Raw genomic sequence first — 25926 nt, 5'->3', positions numbered from 1 at the left:
TCTCCTTTCGTTGTCTTATCTGCATACGAGGGAGAGTTTGCAAGTATGCGGGTCACTCGAGTATTCATTATAAAGATGTGGAACCTGACCTCCGATCCCGCTATCTTCAACATGAGACCCGATATATGCAGATATGCTTTGTCCGACGCCACAAAATTGACACCGAAAAACACCACATCTGGGGGGGAAATAACTCCCCAAAAGAAATCTTCGAATTAAGGAATATATATATAAACCTCGAAAACGTGAAACACCCTACTCTTGAATATTAACGTCTAATTTAATTTATTTAGCAATTCGTTGTAGGTGAATGATTTAGAATCATCTAGTCTAATAATTTTCACTTTAAGCGCGACATATTTTGTAGAGTCGATTTCAGTTCGATTACCTACCAAAGTTTCCCGTTCGCTCTTGCAGCCATGTCAAACTCTATGCTCCACTTCAAACTAAGATGGAAATAGTTTAGCAGTGCTAAAACGGAATGTTAAAATAATAGAGTTATATTATGTTTTTTTTTTTTTTTTTTTTTTTTTTTTGGGGGGGGGGGGGCAATATACTGCCAGCGAGTCCCTGTACAGCTGCTAGTATTACCTGCTATCACCGGCTTTAGTGTTATTGACCAGTGGTTGGAAAAGTGAGCGCCAGGCTGGAAATAATTTTATCTAAAGAGCGTCGTAAACGGAAATCTCACGGGCAGCCTTTTTGATAAGTATTTAAAGCACGACTCCATGCCGATATAAAGGAAATAAACGTCGCTTTCAATGGAAACACTCACGTCGTTCTGATGATCCTTTGAAGACAACGTGAACGTAGATCGCAAAAACGACAAAGAGCTATTACAAGATAAAGCTCAACGGAAAATTATATGATCTTCGGCAACGAGACGACTCTGCATAGTGGAGGACAAACACAACTTGTTTTTCGATGCGTATACACTTCCGAAGATAACAAGATGGTTGATATCTGGATATCAGTTGTGGTATCTGTTATCTCGTCCTCTGAAAGTCGAAGAGGGTCGGGCTGTGCTTAGATTCGTAGAGGAACTGGAAAGATGAGCTTTTTGTTTTTGAGTGCTCCTATGGAAATATTTTGTGTATAAACCTTCGTGCGCATTTCCACTCGATGGGAATTCACCTGCTGCTGCCCGTCTCGGGGAGTGACACAGCACACCGGTTCAACAATACGTAGACATTTAATGGCCGTTATCGCCCGCGCCACGAACCCAAGAGCTCTCGGGCATACGCTGCGACGCCCTTTTATCAGCGGTGGAGCGCCGCTGGCGAGACCAGTTGCCAGTGGCGTACCAACTTGTTTTTGAGCGAGGGGGGGAGGGGGGGGAGCGGTGCCCTTGGCATTCCTTGGGCGCCGCCGGCCAGTGTTCGCCCTGCCCAGTGGCGGCTGTTTCAGGGGGGGGGGGGGGGGGGCAAAACACATGCCTTGCCCCCCACTCTGAGAACTGGAGGCAAGCCCCCCCTTGCCCCCCCCCCCCCCCCCCCCCGGGTTGGTACGCCCATGCCAGTTGCCCTTGCCCCCTCGCGGTAGCAATGACTACTGACGATTTAGAAGATGGCCAACCTTGGCCAACGCTTTGGATCCCCAGGTTGCCCGCACATATCCCCCTCCTCCCCCCCCCCCCCCCCCCCCACCAAAAAACAAAACAAATAGGGACGTCTTAGAAGGTCTTGGGTCAGCAAGGGTCTTCGCAGATGGCCAAGCACGGGTTCGACGTCAGTACTTTCGGACGGTACCGATGAGGCTGTGGTGGATCTGATGATGTAAGCTGCGTTGCCACCGCTAGGTGTCTGGCACGAGGTACTAGAAATTAGATACAACATAAGGCCGTGGCGCGGCTGGAATAAGTGGCCCGCCCAAGAACGACGGCTGTCCAACAGCGAATACGGGAGCACGCCTACTTTCTCGCCTCCACCCCCCCCCCCCCCAAAAAAAAAAGCAAAAACCAAGAGGGCGCGAATATATGTTGAAGTTAAAGCAAGTAGGCAGGCGAGCTCGTAAAGGATAGACATCTAACCCTTTAGCGAAGATAAAAAAGGGCGGGAAGGCGCGAAACTCTGGACGCAGCTAAAAATTTATTTTTCAGACAACCTCCTAAATAGGCCCACAAACCCACAGAAAACACACGTTGCCCAGGGTCACAAAACCGTGGAAGAAAAGACCAAAGAACAAAAAAGGAAAAGACCTCGGCGACCGGCATGAGGACGCTGGTTTGTAGGGACAAGGTCTTGTTCCTACAAACGGGCGAACGTACGAAAGAAAAGTAACTGCACTGTACCAAACTTTTTAGATGCGGAGCATCTCTTGCTCGGGTCTATGTCCCGCGGCGTCGTAGTCCGCACTCACACTACGCATGCGCATCTCTCCTCCTTCCCTCTCTCCAACAGCTGCGCGTTACTCTCTCCGCTCTCTCTCTCTACCAGCTGCGTGCACTTCGCGTGCGTTCGGTTCTACTCACACCGCGCGCGCATGCGCAACTCTCCTGCTCTAGTCTTCCCTCCTTCAAGTGTGAATATAAGCAGCGGTAGCGCGCTGCGCGCGTTCGAGGGGAGGAAGTGGCCGAGTGGGCTAAGTCGTCTCAGCTCGGAGCGTGGAGCGAAAGCTTGCGCTGGGAACCTCCTGGGTTCGATCCCCGCCGCCCCCGCCCGTTTCGGTCTGGATGGGTTTCGTACCGGCACGCGTTCGTGTGATCACTACTGCGTGATACACGTTAAAAAATTGCACCATCTTCCCCAGGGAAACCATGGGGTGATGCGGAGCATCGCGGAGTTTCCAACAACGTTCACGCGATGTGTGGTAACCAACGCAAGTTAACAACGAAATAACACGCAAGTTAACAACGCTACTAACACCGTTAATAACGATCCGCGATGCTCCGCATCACCCCATGGTTCCCCTCGGGAAGATGGTGTAATTGTTTACATATGAAAGGGTATACTGACGCCACTCCCCGCGTTGCAAGCTGCCGTCGCCGCGGCAGCTTGCGCAACAGTAATCATTACCGCGAAACGTATGCGGTGAGCGCTACGTACGTGCTTCGCATTGTTATCAGGGGCACCTTATCATAAATTACGTGGTACGGGTGTTTGTTTTGAGCTTGTTCTTTATTGAAACGAATGCTGTACTGCATGGTGTATGCGTCATATGCACTTCTCGCTTCAATCGTTGAAGGTTCTTTTTTTTTTTCGTGAGGACAATAACGCGAACAAATCTGATCTGTGAGTCTTATAGAGCTTGGCTGTAAAAGTCGTATATTCCCCCACAATGTGCGAAAGAACGAAATCGCCAGTTATACCACTGTCACGGAATACGTTTAAAATGGGCCGTCACGTAACTCAGGACGGAGGTGCGAAGTTGTTAATTCTCATAGCCGTCGTGTTTGGCATCGTGGATGCCATGGACGACAGCCACAAGTGATCCGGGAAAGTAAGATGGTATAAGCGCGGTGGAAGTTTTTAAAACCATTCAACATTACGCGTAGCAACGTGAATACTGCCAAAGGGGAATTTCGCATAACGTGAGTAATGTTTTAAAACAAGTATTTCACGCAGACAATACGATGGTTCTCCCTTCGTCGTGCAATTCTTGGCGGGTTGCAAGGGCTGCTTCCTTCGCTCGCATCGCGCAGCACGGCGGTCGGGAAGTCCCAACTTCGCTCTCCTCGCGGCAAGAAGTAAGAGAAGAAGGATTTTTACACTTTTTATGCGCGGCAACGACAAGGGACGAGGTCGAAATCTCTGCAAAGTGTCGCCCTTAAACCTATCGCTTTAATATAATTTTATTATTTTTAAATACGTAAAAACAACATAATTGCAAGAGAGCCGTGGAGATGGGAATGATTGTTAAGCTGATTGTGTATACAGTGCCATGGACGCTTATATGGACGAGGAACGCTTTCAGTACAATGATGCTCTAGGGTGCTCTTGGTGCGACTGGATTAGAACAACCTTCTCGAAGCTTCGAAGATTTGAAGGGCCCGAGATGGCGATTGCCAAAGCTACGAAGACTGATTAGCCAATCGCCTTGCGAGGTTTTGGTCGTCACCGTGTTAGTATTTGTTTGTGTCCGGCTGGCAGGCATTGGCGCTATTTTCTCAGGATCCAGAGACTTTAGGCGATCCTATGGGGCCTAACTTGGGCCTAATACCATTTCTTTCTAAGGATTAGTGCCGAAGTACCTTTTTCGGCGTTTTTATTTGTATTTTTCGGGGCTAGCGAGATAATTGCTTTTTATCTTATATCTTCACGCAATCTATTGAGTGTTAGACTGTACCACGCGACTGGAAGGTGGCGAAGGTGGTTCCTCTTGTCAAGTCCGGCAATGCACAGTCCGCTCTTAGTTACAGACCAATTTCAATAACAAGTATTCCATGTAAACTTTTGAAGCATGTAATCTATTCAAATCTCGTGTCATTTCTCAAGTCATATTCATTTTTTAACCCCTTCCAGCGCGGTTCTCGTAGACACTATTATTCCTGTGAAACGCAACTCCTTTTTTTTGCAAATGACATAACATCGGGCCTGGATCGTGGTCAGTTTTTCGACTGCATCTTTCTTTATTTTACAAAAGCATTCGACAAAGTTCCACACCACTTGCTGCTTCTCAAAATTGCTGCCTTAAATACTGGCCCTAATATCTTAAAATGGATTTAATGTATTTTTACTAACCGCACGCAATTTGTAATAGCGAATGATTCTACTTCATCCCCTTCTTTGGTAAAATTCGGTGTTCCTCAAGGTTCCGTTTTAGGCCCTTTGCACTTCCAAATATATATATTAATGACCTTTCTAACGGTATTCAGTCCTCTATGAAGTTATTCGCTGACGACTGCGTTCTTTACCGCCAAAATAACTGACCCATACGATCAATCTATTCTCAATTCCTATCTCAACCACATCTCTACCTGGTGTAATAAATGGCTTATGACCCTTAACATTAACAATTGTAAAAGTATGACTTTCTCACGCCGCCCTAATCCCTCTCTATAATGTGATTACAAGATTAACGATATTTCCCTTGAGCATATCATTTGTTACAAATACCATGGAGTTCACGTAACTAATGACGTCTCATGGCAAACCCACGTTAACTACGTTATTAATAATTCTAATCGCATCCTCGGCTACTTAAGTCGAAATTTTGCTCAACCCTTTTTTTCTCTTAAGCTTCTTCTTTACCGTACACTCATCCGCCCAAAGCTCGAATATGCTTCTGCGATATGGGATCCAGCACAACGTAATCTTATTGATGTCATTGAATCTGTTCAAAATGGATCAGCCCGTTTTATTAACTCTAATTATTACCGCTTTGCTAGCGTGTCACTAAAGAAGTCTAATGCTGGTATTCCTGAACTAATGTTTCGAAGAAAAATTGCGCGTCTTTCTGTTTTTCGTAAAATATTTTTTCATAAACCAGTTCTTAAACAGGAACTCTTTTTACACCCTTCTTACCTTTCATCCCGGGTTGATCAGCAGTACAAAGTTGCCATACCTCATTGCAGCACTAACAGATTTTTTGATTCTTTTATGCCAAAAACTTGTTGAGAATGAAACCCCCTTCCCCCCACATCGCCACGAAGAGTTAGTCTGGCACTTTGTTTTGTAATTTAGGCCCTAAAATGTCACATTAAAACCAAACAGCCGGGAATGAGGCCTAACTTTGACACTTAATTTTTTGGTTGTTTAAGCCCAAAGATGACGGATGACTAACGAACTACCAGCAGTATAAGGCCAAACTTTGGCACTCAGTGTCCCAATTAGTGCCAAAACTCACAGACTCTGACTGAAGAAGGTCAAGTTTGGCTCTTCCTTGACTTCTTCGGTCATTTTATTAACCGGATTTCCCAGGCACTAACCAAGCTTGGTCCAAAAAACTGTGCAACCTTGGCGGGGGTCGGGGGGGGGGGGGGGGGTACATGTATAAAGAGTTCTAGTGATCTGATGCTACAAAATGGTTATCGATGAAATAAAAAAAAGGCTGAAAAAGCGAAGAAAGTACTAAACGTGCAGGTATCGTTTCTTTTTGTTCAGGTGAAAGGCCTTGCACGCGACCATTTCTGCACCTACCAAAAGAATCATGGGAGAGACCAGAAAGGTTCCCGTGACCGTCGACGCAGGGGGCGACGCCATCTTCCCTTACTTCAATCCGGTGCTTTACGAGAGAATCCCCCTGTTGGAGCCACAACAGGGAGACATTATTCAGGTCAGTATGTTTTCTTCTTTCTTTAAGCATGTTGAATTGCCTGTATTGCTACTTTAAAGAAGGAAAGTTATACCCTATGCGCCGTTCTCCTGAGCTTTGTTTCTGTACGTGATTGAGCTAGCCGTTGGTAGCAACTCCACAAAAGTGACGAGTTCCATGACGATGCACTTTTGGTGCTACCTGATTTGCTCTATCTGATCGTAGCGTTATCTGCGGTTGTATTTAAAGTGAAACGGAATACTATAACACCAACACAGCGTTTACAAGCAAGCCCGTTTTGCCCACACCAGGTGTGGGCACTACCCGTGCGCAGAAACCAAATTCGGGAGGAGTGAAACGTTTGCGCATGCGCAGTACCGACAGCAGCTCCACCACAGTGGAGTGACGTCAGCAGGTTGAGTTGGTCTATTCTCACTTTAAAAGCATACACAAACAAAAAACGTGCCTTTCGCTTTACAAGGGTGATTCGCACAGTTAAGTATAACGCTTCACCTTGCGTCCTTAACTGTGTACTTCACATAGCGGTCATTTAATTTGCTTCCAGAAGTTTGAACCGTTTATTTCATTTGGGATATGGAATGCAATGCACCACACAAAAAGGCTTTATAGCTGCTAATGGTAACTATTAACTAAAGCATTAGTAACCTTAGACCTTTTTGATATCATTATTATCGTTTTTTTTTAAATAGTATTATGAACATTAAGCGAATGGTAGCCGGAAAGTTGTACGCATATCAAACCACGCGGATCATCTTGCTATACGGACCGAAACTGAGCGAGGGGAGGAGACGAGAACACGCAGGACGACAGGACACCGAGCTCCCGTTCGAATGGTTAGTGGGTAGACATAAAGACAGCTGCCTTTGTTTCCACTGTATTCTTCGAGCTCGTTCGACGTGTGCAGTAGAGAAAAAGGCGGCTAGCCTTAGGTCTACCCACTAATCATTCGAACAGAGTTCGGCGTTCTGGCGTTCCCACGCGGACACGTTTCCTCCTCTGCATCAGTTTCTGACCGCATAGAGATATAAAATGCAATCACGAGTAACTTTACAAAGTGAACCTTGTTCACCGGTACGGCCAATGAAAGTATGAGCACGAGAGAATGTCTTTCTCTGACGCCCGAACACGGACACGCTCACGTTGCCTTCCGTTACACTTTGGCAGCGTTTGTCCCTCGAAGCTCACAGGACCCTGAACTGTTATTGAAGGCAGCATGCTCGCGCTGGAGGGGGGCCCAATGAAAGACCTCCCTGCCGTTCTGATCCTGAGCAGTGATTATACTTTGTTCTCTGAGTGCGGAACGTCGAATTCGTCGGCTTCTTTTGCATGGGGTTGGGGTGGTGACGTCAGAACGCCGAGCTCTGATTGGCTCGGATAGAAGGATTGTGGGTAGATTTCAAGAGAGCCTGCTCTGAAGTCTACCTGCTATCCTTTAATCAGAGCCAATCCGAGTTCCGCGTTCTGACGTCACCAAAACCCCTGCATAAGAAGCAGACGAACTTGTGCTGCGCATAGCTTTATTACTATCCTTTGTTATTCAAAAACACCGGACGTGTCAGCGTATACCTGTGCGCGTTTTATGTGTACTTTACGTGGCATTATATGCATTATTATTAATTGACGCTACCCAACAAAAACATGCTTTCCCGATGATGTATCATGAAAGATTCAAGCACACACATCAAAGATTAACATTATACCCACAAAATACAACATCTTAAAAAATTACCATTTGCCAATTTAAGAAAAAGTTCGAGCTTTTTTATTTTGCTGAAAACAAATAGTTGTGAAGGCACGATAACGGAAGTTTATTACTAAAAAAAGAAACGTATGTGAGTTAATTTTTCTGCACAATAGGCACCACAGCCAGTCACTACAAAAAACAGATGAACCCGGCAAGGGATATGAAGCTCAAAGTACAATTACACCTGAAGGATACGATTTGCGCTGGGACGTTGAACATGACGTTTCACTTTTCGCTTGTCCCTGCGAACATACCATTTTTTTTTTATCTAATAGTAGTCATAGCTTTGTCCTTACACCTTTTCCTGGTCATGCTGTGGGAATGAGATTCTTGTATCGCTTGCTGCGATCGTCGGCCTCTGTGCGCTGCAAGAAACTGATATATCACCGTATCATAATGTAAACCTTGTCTCAGGGCTTGCATTATGATGTTTCCTAGCCAGATAGCCTACCTACTTTCACTGCTCGACCTCACTGCCTGTATTAGAGCGCAGATCTTACGCACCCGTTTCCGGCTTGAGCGGCGTCGGCGTCGCCGTCGCGGTCAGCGTAGTAGCGCTTTGCATTATGAGACGTTTCCCATTATGGCTTCACACATGACGTCACATATGTGATATCACGAGGGTCAGGAGGGTCACTAGTGACGTCACCCTCGTGAGGTCACCCGGCACCTAAGTTTGGCGGGAAATTATTTTGCTAAATTTAAGGGAAAATTTAGTAGTGTTGACGATTGGGCTAGTGGTCATTCATATTAGCGGGAAAGAAACAGCGCAGGGACAAGGACAGAGTAGAAGGCGGTAGACACACACATCGCTGACTTACAACTGTGCTTTATTGGCACTGACAACCTGTATAAACACACAATTTTCCCGGCCCAAAAGCCAAGAAAAGAAACAACACAAGAGGAGGACTACACGTGTTCCTAGAGTCATCTGCCGGCGCCTTTGTTCTCCGATCTGAGTAGAAAAATACACTCCTTTTCCGTCAAGGCAAGTGACGGGGCACTAACACACTCAGAGCCCGATTGTCCAATGGCGCGTGCTTCTATAATCTCCCGTGTCAGTTTATCTTTTTGTTTTCTGATGACCGCGCATCGTTCAAAAAACGGAGTACATCCGCAATCGCGGCAATGCACCCCAAGGTGCCCCGACACAACCTGAGACACATTATAACGATGCTCTCTTAGACGCTCATTAAGACAACGTTCTGTCTGCCCCATGTATCTCCGGCCACAGGACAGGGGCATAGAGTGTACAACACCCGCAACGACTTACAACTTGGCTTTACTCTAAGAGCACGTGTAGTCCCATTCTTGTGTTGTTTCTTTTCTTGGCTTTTGGGCTGGGCAAATTGTGTGTATATACAGGTTGTCAGTGCCAATAAAGCTGAGTTGTAAGTCAGCGCTGTGTCTGTCTACCGCCTTCTACGCTGTCCTTGTCCCTGCGCTGTTTGTTTTCCGGGGCCCTGCTAAATTTAGCAGGGAAATGTCCCCGTTAAATTTACCGGGAAATTTCCCCACTGAATTTCGCGGGAATATTTTCCACCAAATTTAGCGGGAAAATTTCTCCACCAATTTTTTTTGTTAAATTTAACGGGGACATTTCTTCGCTATATTTAGCGGGGAATTTTTACCGCCAAATTTAGCGGGCAACCTTTTCTGGTAAATTTAGTGGAGACATTTCTCCGCCAATTTTTTTCGCTAAATTTAGCGGGCAATTTTTTCGTCGGTTTAGCGGGGAAATATCTCCGCCAATTTTTTTCACTAAATCAAGCGGGAAAACTTACCCGCCAAATTTAGCGGGAAAATTTTCTCGCCAATTTTAGTGTGGAATTTAGCGGGAAAATGTTTCCGTTATTTTTTGCGCCAAATTTAGCGGTGGACTTTCCCCGCTAAATTTAGCGGGGGAATTTACCAGGAATTCGTCCCACATTTTCCCAATAAATTCCCCTTAGGACTATCTCCCTTCAGTACCCTTCCCTGCTCCTTCTCAAGAGCTGCGTTCTAATTCGGCATTACAGATAATTGTGAACGTCTGTCATTTTTTTTCCATAATCCGTTTTTTACTCTATTAGACCGCAGCCGTCGGTGCGATTCGATGGAACTTTAATAACTATATGCCGAGTGCAAGTGCGTCTGCTTCTTGCACAGGGTTTGCGATGACGTCAGGACGCCAAACTCTTATTGGCTGATTGAAGAAAACAAAATCACGGGTAGACCTCAAGGCGTTTTGCATTGAGGTCTGCCCACTCTCCTTTCAATCAAAGCTAATCGGAGTTCGGCGTCATTCTGACGTCACTGCAACTCCCACGCAAGAAGCAGACGATTTGCTCTCCGCATAGTCACTCTACTGGAACAGATCAAGCGTGTCCTATAAGTGCATCGTCAAGGCGCACGGCGTATCAGTGGGTTTGCTATCACTGCTTGAAACCAATCACGCGCATCAGGAAGCGAAGGATCAAGGGGTATGCACTGCGCGTCATTGTTGTAGCCGACGTACAAAGACAATGAGCGCCGTGGAGATGCACTTTCGGCGCTGAAATGATTGGCTCAAATGAATCGCAGCGTCGTCTGAGGTCAGCCTTAAGGTCAGTTCACAGACTTCCGTTTGCTTAGGACAATGCTCTTGAGATCACTTACGACAAGAGCTGGCAAGCTGGCGCCATCTATGAGGTGACCCTGGAACTGTATTTCCCTAGAGCGAAGGTTTTGCGTCGTTTGCGAGATCAAATGTTCATACCCTCTATATTAAATGGTGGTTTATAACATTGCCAAACGTTCTTATAAATAAAAAAAGAATCATGCGTGAATTAAACAGAATACATACAAAAACTGAGTGTTTCACAGCTACCCTATAGATGGCGTCGGTGTGTTCTTACGTCCTAAGAGCTTTAAAGAGGTCTGAAGGCACACGGTCGTAAACAGTCGCCAGTGTGAACCATGTCTTTAGAGTAAAACAGTGTAAGGAGTGCTTCCCTTGCGCTTGGTTCCCCGCAGGTGACGTACCCGAGGTCTGGAACCCACTGGGTGCAGCAGATCATCCAACTCATATTGAACAAGGGAGAATCCGAGAGGAACTACATGGACTTCATGATCAGAAGCCCCTTCATAGAAGCGATGGAACTTGGGGCAACAAAAGCCCCGGGGCTCTTACGAACGCACTCCTCAATGGCCAGGCTTCAATGCAGCAAGAAGGCCAAATACGTCTACGTTGCGAGGAATCCTTGGGACTGCTGCGTCTCTTGCTTCCACTTCGTTCGGGAGATACCTCAGTGCCAGTTCGAAGACGGTTCCTTCGACGATTTCGTGGACTCGTTCCTCGAAGGAAAATTTGGTTTCGGTGAATACTTTAGTCACGTCCTGTATGGATACGGTAGCAGAGCTGAGCCTAATGTCTTCTTTGTGACGTACGAGGAACTACACGAGGACAAGGCCGACGTGGCCTTGAGGCTAGCGTACTTTCTAGGAGAAGACCACGGGAAGATGCTTGAGACCAACCAGGACGTCTTTCAGAAAGTGATGGAGAAGAGCACTGCGACGTTCATGAGAAAACTGATGACAACCACGCCAGAGGAGATGTCGAACATTGTCGCACAAAGCTTCGGCCTAGTAGCGTCCTCATCGGCAACCAATAGGGTAAAGTCGGAAGACAGAAGGGAGGTGAACATTCTCCGCCAAGGTGAGGTAGGTGAGTGGAAGCACTACTTTTCAAAGAGGAGCATCGAGAAGATGAAAGCCGCCATTGAGGTGAGAACCAAAGGTTCTGACGTCATGACTCTTTGGAAGTGTCATGACGCTTCCCTCGAAATACCTTTGGGAAGAAATGTTCGTCTATTTAAATCACCTTCGTTTGTGACGTCACATCTACCCTTTACATTATATATGTTCATGATGTTACATCACTGTAACTTCCTCCCCCTCCCTCCCCACACACACAAAGGCCTGGCACACGAATCTACCCCTGGTGTCATGCCAGGAGTTGGTGTGCGAATGAAGTCATGACTAAGGGGTAGAGCTTCAGTGGTTGTTTTATTCTGCATTCCGTAAATAGTCTGCTATAATTTAGTTATGTTCTGGTTCTGGATTTTCTGTGAATCACCAGCACAATTTAGTGTGCTAAGAAGGCTCTCGCAAACAATGCGTGCGTGATACAAGTTTATGTACAAGTGTGGTAAAAACAGAAGGCTATAGGAAGCTTTTGTCCTGCGCAAGAATGAATAAAAGTGTACTTTTGTGTCCCTCATCTTTTTATTTATTAAATGTCATATATCGTTTGCAATATAAAAAAAAATGTACGTGTAGAACCTGATTCCGGACACTTGTTTTTCTACGTATTGTTGGAGAAATAAATCGACTACCCAGTAATAAAGTTTTAAATCTTTATAATGACTTATTTCTTAAATGTTAAGAATGTGTTTAATGTTTGTTTTAAAATCTTATGAGATATTGTGCTGCTTGGTTTTCCTTGATAATGGAGATTAATGCTTGCATAGTTTTCTACACGCAGAATGCGTATCCTTAAAATAACAATCCTCAAATTCTCCTGCAATAACACCCTCTGGACACAGCGAGATAATATAAAAAAATAAATGAATATAATAAATACGCGACACATTCCATTTGTAGGCCGCCTCATTGTAGTCCGATGTTATGTTCTTTTTGTTTTAATAAAGGTCAAATAACAAAATATTTTCACATCGAGAAAAAAGCTATGCCGCAAAAGCAAATAAGAAAAAAAAAACATTTCATTATTAATTCATCGTTTTGTTGGCATCTATCTCATAAACCTATACCGAATAAATTAAAAACTAATTCCGGAAACTCCTGCGGCGCCAGGGCTAACAAATGATAGCTGCACCCACGGTAAGCTTGAAGTCTAGGCTAGCCCTAGGTAACCACTGAAAAACCATTGCCACGGTCCTTCCCAACTTGATTGTTAAAAGTATGTAGAGTTCCCTCGGTGATAATCTTTTTTATCTCCAAGATAATAAAACTCCGCTGATGTCCAACCTTATCTAAGACATGCAAAACACTAATGTATCTTCGCGCAGTTTTAAAAATCTTGGACAGATCGCATCGAACTTAGCTATCTCAACTTGTTTAGTTCTACTTTATATATAAAAAGGTCGCATTTTTAATTTCGCCGAAAAAAATATATGTTATGGCGTCGTCTTTAAAAACGCAGTAGCCACAAACCGCAAGTTCGTCGGATTTTTGGTTCTCGACTTACGTATTTTAAATGTAGCCGCGGCGGAAAGCAGTGTTTTTCACATCCGTCGTGGGTCGGATGTTTGCTTGATCTCCTGGCGTGGATTTTGAGTCCACATTAAATTAACTTTTTTTACGCACTCTGTGAACATATTTGAAAGGCTCTAATACCATGAAATAATTTTAGATGTTTTGCTTTTTTTTCTGTGAAAATTTCAAAAACGCCCCCTCGGTTAATTGTTGATGAACTTTGACAAATAAATACTGGCGATCTACTTGGGTTACATCAATATTTCATATGTCTACGGCGAGCCCAAAACACGCTCCTTATATATATTACAAGATCACTCAGCTGTATTAAATATCATATGAGGAACGTTTACGTTGATCTTATGCAAAAACCAAAAAGTACGAATTTTGAAATCGATTTTCTAGAAACAAAAAAAACAACATATCCTTTTATTTTTTGCTAAAATGTAGATATGATAGGCTTCTACTCGGAAATTAAGTCGAGAAAGTGTGTATTTTGTTTGTATGTTTTATATTTAAGCATCCATATCGTACAAAAACGTGTTTTTACGGCTCGAAACTGACTTGAGAATTGTGCGTCTTCACAAACTTAAATATATTTGTGCCTTTTTTCAACGTTCCCACATAAAAATGAAATACAGAAGTTCCACCCTGTTATATTTATTGGCTATTTAAATTTTATTATAGGCGGCAAGTTACATTGGAGGAGTTCATACAAGAAAGCAACACTTCTTAATAGACCAGCAAGCGTCGTGAATCTTTAATGTGTACACTCTCAGAAAAAAGGTGTATTACTACACCCCTTGTCCGATATAATACACCCCAAAACTTCAATTCGACGTACAGCGCCGCATAATCGAACAGGCGGCCCCAAAGTTTGCGAGGGGCTTGATAGCCGTGTGGTACAACTTATTAAGATAGCTGATGTACGTATGAATGACTACAAAAAAGATTATCGGAGTTTTCATGGCCGTACTGCAAAAGCTCTGTGTTTTATTTCTTTGGTCTTTGATACGTACTTTAGCAGTTTAATAAGTTATATCGCGCCGTTATCGAGCCCCTGGTAAAATTTTGTGTCGTATGTTCGACTATAGGGCGCTGTACGTCGAAATGAAGTTTTGGGGTGTATTATATGAGACAAAAGGGTGTAAGGTGATCCCCTTTTTTTGGAGTGTAGAAATCGGCAGACGTCGTATTGAATCGGGGCCTTCATTGGCCTATATGAACGTTCCGCCCTTTCGGAACCAGCAGATGGCCACGACCTTTCGCGCTCGTTGTGTTAGATAGGCCGGCCCGTGTCAGTAAAGCGATCGCAGCGCACGCTGGGGGTGTCACGAGGAGTGAAGTGATACAAATGTGTCGTTGACGCGGCGAACAGTGACGGCCACCTAGGAGGAGTCAGTCAGTCAGAGTATTGCAGAAGGGAAAGCAAAAGAACTGTTGCCTGGGAGGATGAGGACACCACGGCCTTACAATGTCGACGGTCAACAACCGTTCTGCCGGCCAAAACAATGCCACGTGCGCGATAAAACCGGCGGCGCGGGACAAAAATCCTGCAGACGCACACAGGAGCATGGGCCGGTTTCGTTAGTGATGTGGGAACATTTTTAAACCAGCCATCCGTGCACGCGTGAAACAATACCGCGTATTTGCCGAAGCTTCTAGCGCCCTATCCCTTGAAACGGCCGTGCTCTACCTTTCTCCTCGGAGATCCTATAGCTCCGAAAGGTTATCTCTTTTGGAAACAGCAGAGCCCGGAGAGACTAACATTAAAAACGAGCATGTTGGTAAATATACTTATGTTTATTCTGCCCGGAGAGTAGTTGGGTCGAAGTCAGCCTCCTTGTCAACTATAACCGTTTGTGAAGAGTAGCATTCTTCCGGAGATGGAAAGTTAGCATCGGCTGACGTGTTTTTTTTTTAAAAAGGGAAGGGGAAAGAGAAAGTTTGAGTAACTACAGCAACTACCTCGAAAGCTCAGCTCTCCCGATATGAAGCTCGTGGCATGTTACGTCTCGGTTACCTTTTCGCGCATCGCTGCTCGAATCTATTCTTCACTTTGTTCCGCACAGCCACTGTTCCGCACAGCCGTCGTGGCTGTGCGTAAGAGAGGGAAGAATAGATTCGAGCATCATCTGGACGGCCATCATCCTGCCAGTCTTCAGTGTGGTCAGACTGGACTAGGCGTCGGTCAGTTAAGATTTTTTTTATTATTATATCGTGTGTGTTTCTTCGCCCGCTGAACTTTATTTCACGATTGCGGTTCTGCTGAACGTGCTTTTTTTTTTGCCTAATGTTTTTTATTAACTGTTTGTTAGCATTGTTTAATTGTTGGGTTTATTTCGTTATGGCGTAGTGGCCTGACGGTGCTGTAGAGAGCCTGTTCGCGCGCATTTGGTTGTGTCCCGTTTAGGGAATGCCCGGAGGAGTCGGTTTTTGTTTTTGCCGTGTGCGGCTGAGTTTTTTCGTCTTGAATATATATATATATATATTTTTTACCTTTATGTGTCGTCGACTTCTTTGTCTGAAAGTCCACCAGACATGGACCTATCGCCTTGCCACCGATCGAACCTAAATCTTTTATTTTTTTTACGCAATTTTTGTTAAGATCGGAGTTGGGTGATTTTATTCTTATTTATTTATTTTTATTCTATACCCATCTCCGCAACAGCCTCTCAGAGTGTTTCGGACCGTTTCATTGTCATCACGTTTGTATATTACGGAAGTGAAAGGCCATTCCTTGGTTATCTGTGCGGTGTGCGGTGAACAAATCCTACCGTTTGGTTTCGGAAAGAATTGCGTATATTATATTAATGATGTGGTGACTTTCTATGTCTTAGTAATATGACAGCTAATAGCTAGTCATGCTAGTCTACAGTGAAAGTTTCTTAAAGCGAAACAATACAACGTCTGTGCATTTTCGATATTGAATGTCTATTAGGTCTGCTGATTTGGTTAGATATGTTTCTCCTGGTTTCCTACTCTTATCAAAACATTAATAACTATTCAATACCAAAAAATACGCTTATAATTTATAACAAAAAGGCAGACAAAAATTCAAGAAAACTTTTTCATAATTCATAGAAACACACGGGTCGCCATGTCTGACTTCGGTCTTGCAAAACGAAGATGTCCTTTTCCGATATGGGGCTTAAATATAGAACATAGAAACAAATACACACTTTCTCGACTTAATTTCCAAGTTTCCAAGTAGACAACTATAATATCTACATTAAAAAATAAATAAAAAAATGTTTTTTTTTTTTTAGAAAGTCGGTTTTAAAATTCGTACTTTTTGGTTTTCGGATAAAATGAACGTAAACGTCCCTCAAAGGATATTTATTGCAACTGAGTGATTTCGTATTATATATAAAGAGCGTGTTTTGAGCTCTCCGTAGGCGTAAAAGATATTTATGTAACCCAAGTAGATCGTTAGTATTTAATTGTCAAAGTTCGTCAACAATTAACCGAGGGGGCGTATTTGACATTTTTACAGAAAAAAAGCAAAACGCATAAAATTATTTTATGGTATCAGAGCCTTTTAAATGTGCTCACAGAGTGCTTGAAAAAAGTTAACGTAATGTGGACTCAAACTCCACGCAAGGAGATCGAGTGAAACATCCGACCCATGACGGATGTGAAAAACAATGCTTTCCACCGCGGCCTCTTTTAAAATTCGTGAGTCGAGAATGAAAAATCCGACGAACTTGCGGTTTGTGGTTACTGCGTTTTCAGAGACGAAGCCATGACATAAATATTTTGCAACGAAATTAAAAATTTCACCCTTTTTGCCTGCACGATTTGAGCTAAAGCACCCATGCATATATATATATATATATATATATATATATATAATATTTGCTCGTAACTGTTTTGTTTAATTGATAAGCTGACTAATCTCACAAACCCCGTTGCCCCCTAACAAAATAAAAGGCAGCAGAAAATTTATTTCAAATTACTAATACCATTACGATGTTAGTATACTGCGAAAAATACAATCGTGCATATAAAATATGACGTCATTTCAGCAACCACGTCGCAACTATCGTTCGTTCTAATAATTTTTTAACGCTTTATAACCTCCGCTATATCTCACAGAGTCTTGCTTCGATGGTTTTACATCTTCAATCAGCGCCTTTACTTTGAGGTGGTTTGACAGTATTGTCACAAGAGAATATCTTCGTGACCAGCACGGCAACACACTTTAAAAGCTAAACGCATTGTTCCAACCATTAAGATGTGCAATCATAATACAACCTTTTATTTAAAACACCAACTATGCCACATAAGAATGTGAACGGATAATTCGTACCAGTGTATCTACAGCATTTCGCAAAAATTCATTAGGTTAATTCCTTTTTGTTTTTGTTTTTTTTTGTTTCTCGAATAAAAAATTTTCCCAGTATAAAAAGAAGGTTTAAACAGGCTCAGGATGTTTACTGCGTCATTTGTTTCTGGAGTACATTCAAAACATACGCTGACTGAGAGAGTAAATATACACAGAATTATCGTTTCTGAGGAAGTGTACCATAAGTCTCTCACACTTGTTTATCGTCATGGAACCATTAAGGTCGTCGCAATCAGCGGAAGTGGAGGGTGTTAGTTCGAAGTTTCTGCAAAATACAAAGCATTGCTCTTTTCTTATTTTAACTAAACCTTTTGATCAGTCCATTAGAGATCATTTTCTCTCTTTAGAGATGAAGGTCGGGAAGGTGGTTCTCTTCTACAAGACTGGTGACAAACATTCCCCTTTAAATTATTGCCCAATCTCTATCACCAGTGTTCCTTACAAACTCCTTGAGCATGTAATATGTTCCAGCCTTGTCTATTTCTTAGAATTTCACAACTTCTTCTGTCTATCCCAACATAAATTTCGAAGAACCTTTTCATGCGAGACAGCTTTTATCATTCACATATGACCTTCACTGCATCCTGGACCGAGGATCCGAGGCAGACTGAATTTTCCTAGATTTCTTCAAAGCGTTCGATAAAGTATCTCATAAACTACCTACTCTGAAACTGTCCAAGTTTAACATAGCTGGTAACGTTCTTGCATGTATTCAATCTTTTCTATCATTGCGGTCACAATTTGTTACAGTAAATGATAGTAACTCTTCTCTTTCGTTTGTAGCCTCTGGGGTTCCCCAAGTACCAGTTTTAGGACCTTTATCTTTTTATATATATTAACGACTCCCCTCTTAATGTTTCCTCGACTATTTGTTTATTTTCTGACAACTGTGTGATTTACCGTGAGAAGTTTAATGATTGTGATAACATCATGCTTAAATCTGACATTAACGCTCTTTACCAGTGGTGTGACCTATGGTCTATGACGCTTAATACTAACAAATGTAAGTCCATGCGTGTATCTCGCAAGTCACATAAAACTCGAAACTACTTTCTTAGTCAGGCTCAGCTTGAAACGGTATCTTCTTACAAATATTTAGGTGTACATATAACTTCTAACCTCTCATGTAAAACACATGTTCAATATATCACATTTCATACGAACCGTATGTTAGGCTACCTCAGGCGTAACGTTTTATTAGGTCTTGTTTCCCTCAAGCTAATTCTTTATAAAGCTCTAGTTTGACCGAAGTTAGAATATGCAGCCTCTGTCTGGGATCCCAAACAAGCCGCGTTGGAAACCATTCAAAATAGATCCGCTCGTTTTATCCATTCCAATTATCATTATACATCAGCGTCGCTTCTATGAAATCAATGTTGTCACTCCCGCCCCTCTTTCTGTGACGTTAGTTTTCACACCTCTCTTTATTTTACAAACTTTAGTTTTATAACTCTGTGCTTCGCAACAAATTAATCCCCCGTCTCCTTTATATTTCTGCTCGTCATGATCACCAGCACAAATTTGAGGTACCTATCGCTATCACATCTACATTCCAATCTTCTTTCCTTCCTCGCACATTCCTGGACTGGAACCCCCTTCCCGGACCAATTGCATCTAAAACTGATACTGTACTTTTGAGGTCTGCTCTTACCAATCATTTTTTTTGTGAATAAGTACACATTACATTATTTTGATCCTATCACTGCTAAAAGTTGCAAACTCAAACACTCTGAGAAAGCTCATCCCCAGAAAACCAGGGAACACACTGAAAAAAGTTCGCAAACTGTTTTACAAATATCGCTAATTCCAAATTTCTCATCAAGTACCGACTGCATTCTTCCCATGTTCTCATTTGAGAAGTAGGGTTTCCAGCCACCCACGGAACCTTTACGAACAAGGTTAGCCTCTTCCTGAGTTATCACACTATCTTGAGACAAATTTTGTAACGCACCATTAAATACCAATTTTGCGTTGAACACCTTGATCATCTCGGCGGTATTCGACTTCATAAGTTCTTGCATAAAAGAAAAAGAACTCTTTTGCAATACATTCTCATAAAACTCTTAGTCGTCCACCAGCGATTTCCGGTAGTCCTCTCCCAGGAATTCGGCTAGCCTGAGGACCAGGGTGTCGAACCGGACCGAACCGAACCGAAAACCGAAACCGAACCGGTATTTTTTCCGGAACTGAACCCGAGCCCGAACCCTTATATTGTTATCGCGATGAACACGAACCGGAACTGAACCGGAAAAAAAATAACGGTTACCGGCTTATGTCAAGACGGTTCGGCCACGCGCTGTTGACAATGAATGTGCTATCAATGCCATTTGTTTTTTAAGTGCCGTCTACTGACACACACCTCGCTTACATATTTTTCTTCTCCACTCAGACTTAGGAATATAAACGCTGCATCCATGAATCTTGACATAGGAACCAGTATTGCGTTGGTCATAAAGCAGCACCTCATAGTAACCACGTGGTCACTGGAACAGAAGTGGTTACCTTCTCCCGCATCCCTTTAGACGTCCAGGTAATATAGTGTGCGGTGTAGTTAGTTTTGTGCGAGTGGCGGCCGCTGACGAAAGCCAGCACCACGATGCATCCGGTTTCGTATAGGCACTTAGAAGCTAACATGTTTGTGACACAGCGAACTCTTCTATTTTAATATTTATCCTATTACGTCCTTCTGGCGTTGCGTTCGGTGAAGTGTTTTTCATATTCCGTATCTTGTTTAATGAAAACTTCTTTAAGGGTATAATTTGAGTTACCGAAGGCTAGTTCAAATAAAGAAAGCTGTATTTTCTCCCCACTGTTCCTTCAATTGCTTACACGACGAGGTGGCGGGATAGTTAGCGAGTTCTACTTGTAAATGGGTTTGTAAGGAGGTCGCGGGTTTTACAGCTACTGCGTCGGACCCAATTAGATGAAGTCCGAATGCGTAAACGTCGGTCAGGTAACCTTTGAGTGCACATAAAGAAACCATTCCTGGTAGAAATCCCTGAGCCTTACACTACGATGTATCCCGTTTCGTATGTGCTGATTTCAGATGTTTTATTTGTAATTTATTTTGATGTTGCAATTTTCATTTATAATTTCCGAACCGGTTCGCGAACCGGTTCAGCGCCCCGAACCGGTTCGCGAATCGAATTAATCGAACCGGAACTGAACCGGAACAAAATAAATTTACCTGAACCTGAACCGTAACCGAACCCGTATTTTTTTCGGTTTGACACACTGCTGAGGACAACATCAGCCTTGTTCTCGTAGAGCTCCTTTGTAGGTTACGAAAAAAAAATTGGTGTCGTGCCGGCGCTTCCAACCCGACAGCACGTGATCAAAGTAGCTGCCGAAGCCGAGCTGTCCAGTCAGGAACGCTTCAAAGAACTGCTCGAAGGTACTGTCCTTGTACTGGTACGCCGGAAGGTCCTCCATCATGTGAAAGTTTGACACGCAGCAGTCGCAAGGATTCCTGGCCACATAGATGTACTTTGCTTTCTCACAAAGTTGGAGTTTCTCTAATGGCATGTGTGTTCGTAATAGCCTGGGACCGTCGGTTTTCGGTGCTCCGTGCAGCTCCAAGAATGGGGCCCGCGTGGTGAATTCGGTGAGTGACTTTGCGGACTCTCCTTTGTACAGAAGAAGCTCGATGATTTGCTGAACCCAGTGAGTGCCGGATCTCGGGAAGGTCACCTGCGGACGTTAGTTGTTTCACTTCCGATGGCAGAAACACAAGACGAACTTAGTAAGAGAATGCATTTCGCGCATAATGCGAATAAAGGGACATGGTAGGTACATTGTAAGGACCACCTAGAAGACATAGTCTATCTGTGACGTCATCGTTGGTGGATACCGGACGCGCGCCAAGCGGCAAACGCTTTATGCTCGACGAGAAACGCCGCCTCGGAGCAGAGGGACGCGTCTGTCTTGGCGTCACTAGGGTCAATGAATGTTCTTAGACTACCGAAACTCCCAAGCTTCATTGTAGAACCGAGTCGCGGTGCAGCAGTCGCGCTCCAACCAGAGCCGTATATTCGGAGAGTTTGTCCAAGGGGTAGAGCAGAGGCCGCCGCCAGCGCCGAATACTCCCCCTGGGGTTAGAGTGTAAACCAAAAGTGGCGACACAGCATCGATCAATCAGAAGACCGCGACGTCACAATATGGGAAACGACATTTAAAACGTGAAATAGAAGCGTTCAATTTCGGTGTCTCAGTAACAGTTTGCTCTGGACCGGCTTGCTAGAACAGCGTCTCAGCTGAGACTGGGAGAAAGAAAACAGTGTGAAGGGTGGGGCGCGCGAGCGTCTTGAGACGCGGCTTGAGTCCCGCTCAGCTCGTGCGATGGCTTTGGCAGTGCTTTCTTTCCCCCAGTCTCAGCTGAGACGCCGTTACTAGCAAACCGGCCTTGGCTTATAGCGACATTCGTTCATTCTACCGCTGAATATAGATGTGACGAAAATCTCACATGCGCAAAGTTTTCAGTCACCAAGGGTTATACCTTTTTACTCTGGCGACGCTAAAACGTCTTAGATTAGTCGAGTCACATTTTTAAAGAGCCCATGACCATTGCTAAGGGTTCTTTCGCGGTCTGTGGTTGGATCCGAGATGCTCGCCTATTGAAACCAATGTATGCCCAAACTCTCCCAATACACGGCTTTGGCCAACGTTATTAGATTAGTTCCGTTACGGAACTGCTCAGAGACACTGATGCATAAAGGAGCAGAACCCCTCGTCACTCACCACGATTCGCCTCCCGTCGGTTGACTCGCAGGACGGCTGCTTTGGTAACTGAAGTGTATTCTATGGGATGCGAACGTTTCGAAGCGCAGCGTCTAGATGGCGGTCCTCCGTACTATGGATCACACAGTTCGTAAACGAAAATCTAGATGGCGCTTCGAATGACGGGAGGCGGACTGAAGTGAGTGAGGGGGGGGGGGGGGGGGGGGGTATACTCTCTCGCAGGAGTTCCTCAACTGAGGTAATCTAGAAACGTTGGCTCTGGCTCTAACCCGTCTCCAAAATTGGGCTGCCCTGTGCAGTCGATGCGAGGCGCGTACAGCGTGGCGTTCGTTCTCGGCGAACTCTTCAATCCACTTTCCTAATCTGTGGCGACCCTGGTTCGTTTTTATTGAGGTTCTTTCTGCGTTCTGAGCGATTCGTGACTTGCTCCTCGCTGTCTCGTCTCTTCCTCTCGCCTCGAAACACATCGGAGTCGAGTGTTAGGCTTAGTGTCTGAGGCGTACAGTCTCAAAAGCAGCACCAGCGCCACCGGAGCGAGAAAACAAGCCGGTGATCTTCTTCGGCGAACCAGATTAGCGGCTGCTTGATATAAAACAATCAAGAGAAAATCAATGCACCCTCCGTTCTGTCCTAACTCGTCGATGCTCAGAGCACACACCCGTGCATACTCGCTGTAGCCGTAATACGGCAGAAACGCGGAAACGTTTCGTATACGTTTTACAGCGGAGCTATTAAAGGGACACTGACACCCCCCAAACTTTTTTTTAAATTTTTTGCCAGGCGCTTCATTATGGTGTCATAGGACTACCCAATTATTATTTTGCAACAGAGTCGCGTATTTTTTTAATAAAGCCAAAAGACGCAACTGCTCGAAACCGAAACCGAAACCCGACGGAGGTCGGAGAAGTGGAGAAAAGAGAGTGAGTGGCGGAAGTCACGTGGCTACACCCGACCGTGTTTTTTTTTTTTTGTTTGTTTGTTTTTTCCTTTTTCCCGTAGCAGACGACATGCGGCGTACGGGAACTGTTCGCCGTGGGATTCTTTTGCAGTTATGTATGTTCCGCTCGTTGTTCTGTACTCCAAGATGAGTCGTTTTGTACATTGAGGAGTTGGAGATGAGTAGTGAGTGCCCGTGGTGAATTTTGATGGGCTCCGAAAAGAATACACCCAAGATGTTGCGTGAAGAGCTAGCTCACATGTCCTGCGTCCGAAACAGAAGGGGCATTGTGCGACAGAGTTTCCGATAGATCAACGGGATCGGGACCAATGGCTGGCTGCAATTCCTGTAGAACATTTACGGGCACATCGGAAAGCGGACGCTACCTGATTTATATGCTCCTTGCATTTTGTGAAAAGTGACTACATTGAGTTCGCAGGAGTCAAAAAGGAAATCCCATACCATTTAATTCAGCGACGTGTCGTCCACATTTTTTTTTTTTTGTTTTGTTTTTTGTTTCTTCAGCAATAATTGTAAAAAAAAAAAAAGAAATGAAGACATCAAAAAATATTTTATAAAAAACAAAAAAAAAAAAAGGAGTTTCACGGGGTTCGAACCCAGCCCTACCGCGTGTGACGCGGACGTCTTTCCCACTGAGCTACTGGGGCGCATCGAAACTGGGAGATCTCTTTCCTTAGTAACGATTCAGCCGATAAACTGTAAGTTGGAAAGTTTGCTGCCGATTTTCCTGTAGCAAAAGCACTCCCGGGTCGAAGTCGGGATGCACCACGCATTGGCGACATTCTCACCTGGTAAAGAAATCGTACGCGTGCATATTCAACTCGAAGTAGACACGTCGCGCTTGACGTTTGCGCGAGCGATGTCTTCAGCCACAAGAAGGGAGCGACGGCTCGGCGACGTCTTCGTGCAAATCGGCTTGGTGGTCGGGCGTGTCGTACGGGATGAATACCAATTCTTTTGACCAGTCCCAAATTTCTCTTTTAAAGGTAGACAAAATTCGCCGGTACCGCGAACGACAGTTCGTCGTCCGCTGCCATCGCCGTCCCTGCGAGTCCCACGATACGCGAAACGACGCACGCACAGAATGCTTCCGGTTGTCTGTGGAACTTTTTTTTCAATCAACGTATTTGCAGCTTTTTAGAAGCCACAAAAAATGGGTTTAATATTTTTTTCTATTTTTAATATTGAGTGTGCGCCTTCAGTGACCAACGACTTGATTAAATTTGGTGGTCGCATCGATACCTTAGAAAATGGCCCGTGACCGCGGAAAAGAGAGTGAGCGAGACTCGAACCGGCCAGTTCTTGATCGGCGGTTTTCGGGCGGAAAGAAACCGAATTTCGAGCCGCAAATTCTGTTCTAGGTAGTTGAGCTCTCATATGTCACGTACAACTAAACACTTCAGCGAGCATAAATACCCTGTCAGTGTCCCTTTAAGGGCCCTAGTTTCCCCAAGATCGTGTCTCGCGCAAAGAAATATCGACACAAAACTCTGGTTGCCGCCGTCACTCATAGATGGCGGTAGCTGTCCAGAGTGTTGAGGTTGCCGGTTGTCTGCTTGCCGCCGTCGTTCATAGATGGCGCAACCTTTCGAGCCTTTCCACTCTGGCTTGGCGACTTGCGGCCGGCCATTACTTCATTCCCACCACAGTACAGCTTCGCTGGTCTTCCTTGTTCACCAAAGTGGAAAGGCTAAAAGTTTTTTTATGTTGTTGTACTTGGCCCGGCTGCAAAATGGCCGACTGATAACTTCCGCCGCGGGTTAAACCAGCCAATCAGAACTGTATTCTCCGGGATTGACTTCCAGTAAGCGGACTGAACGGAATTCGGTGCTCTTTGAGCATTAAGTGGCTTTAGGCGTCACCGCGTAGCGTCGCACTCGTTGTGAGACGTTGCAGGAAGCCCTGGCCACGCATGCTAGGCGGTCTTCTAAGTTGCATTCACATTTTCCTTGTCTTCTAAGTTGCATTCACATTTTCCTTGTCTTCTAAGTTGCATTCGCTGAACCAAAGAGTGGCAAATCCAACTCTTTCCCCCCAAAAAAACAAACATCTAAGCTAGTTTTGGTCATGCGCAAAACAAATGCAGCAAAAAAAAAGTAAAAGTCCATCTTTCTTTCACGAAAAAATCAGGAAGACATCGACTTAACAGCGTGTTGTCAGGTCCTCTTGACGTTTATTTATGATCATTTCTGAGAAGGCAACTTGATTGGTGTCACTATGGGGTCATCCCATGTCAAACGTCCCAGGCGTCGCGCTCAACCTACCTTCCATTTCTAAAAAAAAAAAGAATTCATGGACTTTTGCCGCATTGTGTGTAACCATGCCCTAAGATATTTTTGACGAAATTTTTTTTTGATGGCGTGAGCGCGGTTTTAACTTTTAAAAATTGCGTGAAACTAGGTATCACACTATAATTTATGAAAAATCAACTTTTTTATGTAACACGCAACAATATTTCGTTCATAAATCTGCATGGCTTTCGACTTGCAATGTGTTTGGACTTGCGCAGTTTCGCTTAATTTAAATATTTTTTTAAAAACACATTTTTTAACATTTTTATTTTTTGGTGTTTTATAAAAATATCTAATTGCTCCGGGGACTTAATATAACTTTTTGCCGGCTTCCCTGCAGGTATATCATCTATAAAAGAAAGTTTAAACCACTCATTTAAATATCTCGCAATAAAAGAAA

At 44.2% G+C, this 25926-nt stretch overlaps 2 protein-coding genes across 2 annotated transcripts in view; both read left to right on the top strand.

Moving 5' to 3' along the window:
- The first annotated feature begins 6087 nt into the window (after positions 1-6087).
- LOC115308336 (sulfotransferase 1E1-like) lies at positions 6088-11956 on the top strand. The gene is made up of 2 exons (XM_029966220.4): positions 6088-6213; positions 10952-11956. Exons 1-2 carry the CDS (start codon positions 6088-6090, stop codon positions 11954-11956), a joined length of 1131 nt encoding a protein of 376 aa, XP_029822080.2.
- Positions 11957-21306: 9350 nt separating this feature from the next.
- Positions 21307-25926, top strand: part of LOC121836517 (acyl-CoA ligase lcsD-like) — a 33522-nt gene continuing 28902 nt past the window's right edge. Inside the window, exon 1 of the mRNA XM_042291431.1 lies at positions 21307-21325. Within this exon, the coding sequence (XP_042147365.1) occupies positions 21307-21325 (19 nt within the window). The remainder of the gene's footprint in view (positions 21326-25926) is intronic.

Source organism: Ixodes scapularis, unplaced genomic scaffold (genome assembly GCF_016920785.2).
Source record: "Ixodes scapularis isolate PalLabHiFi unplaced genomic scaffold, ASM1692078v2 PGA_scaffold2__306_contigs__length_199485367, whole genome shotgun sequence".
NCBI classification, from domain to species: Eukaryota; Metazoa; Arthropoda; class Arachnida; order Ixodida; family Ixodidae; genus Ixodes; species Ixodes scapularis.
The sequence above is the reverse complement of the archived record's forward strand: the minus strand, read 5'-3'. Positions and strand labels throughout refer to the sequence as shown.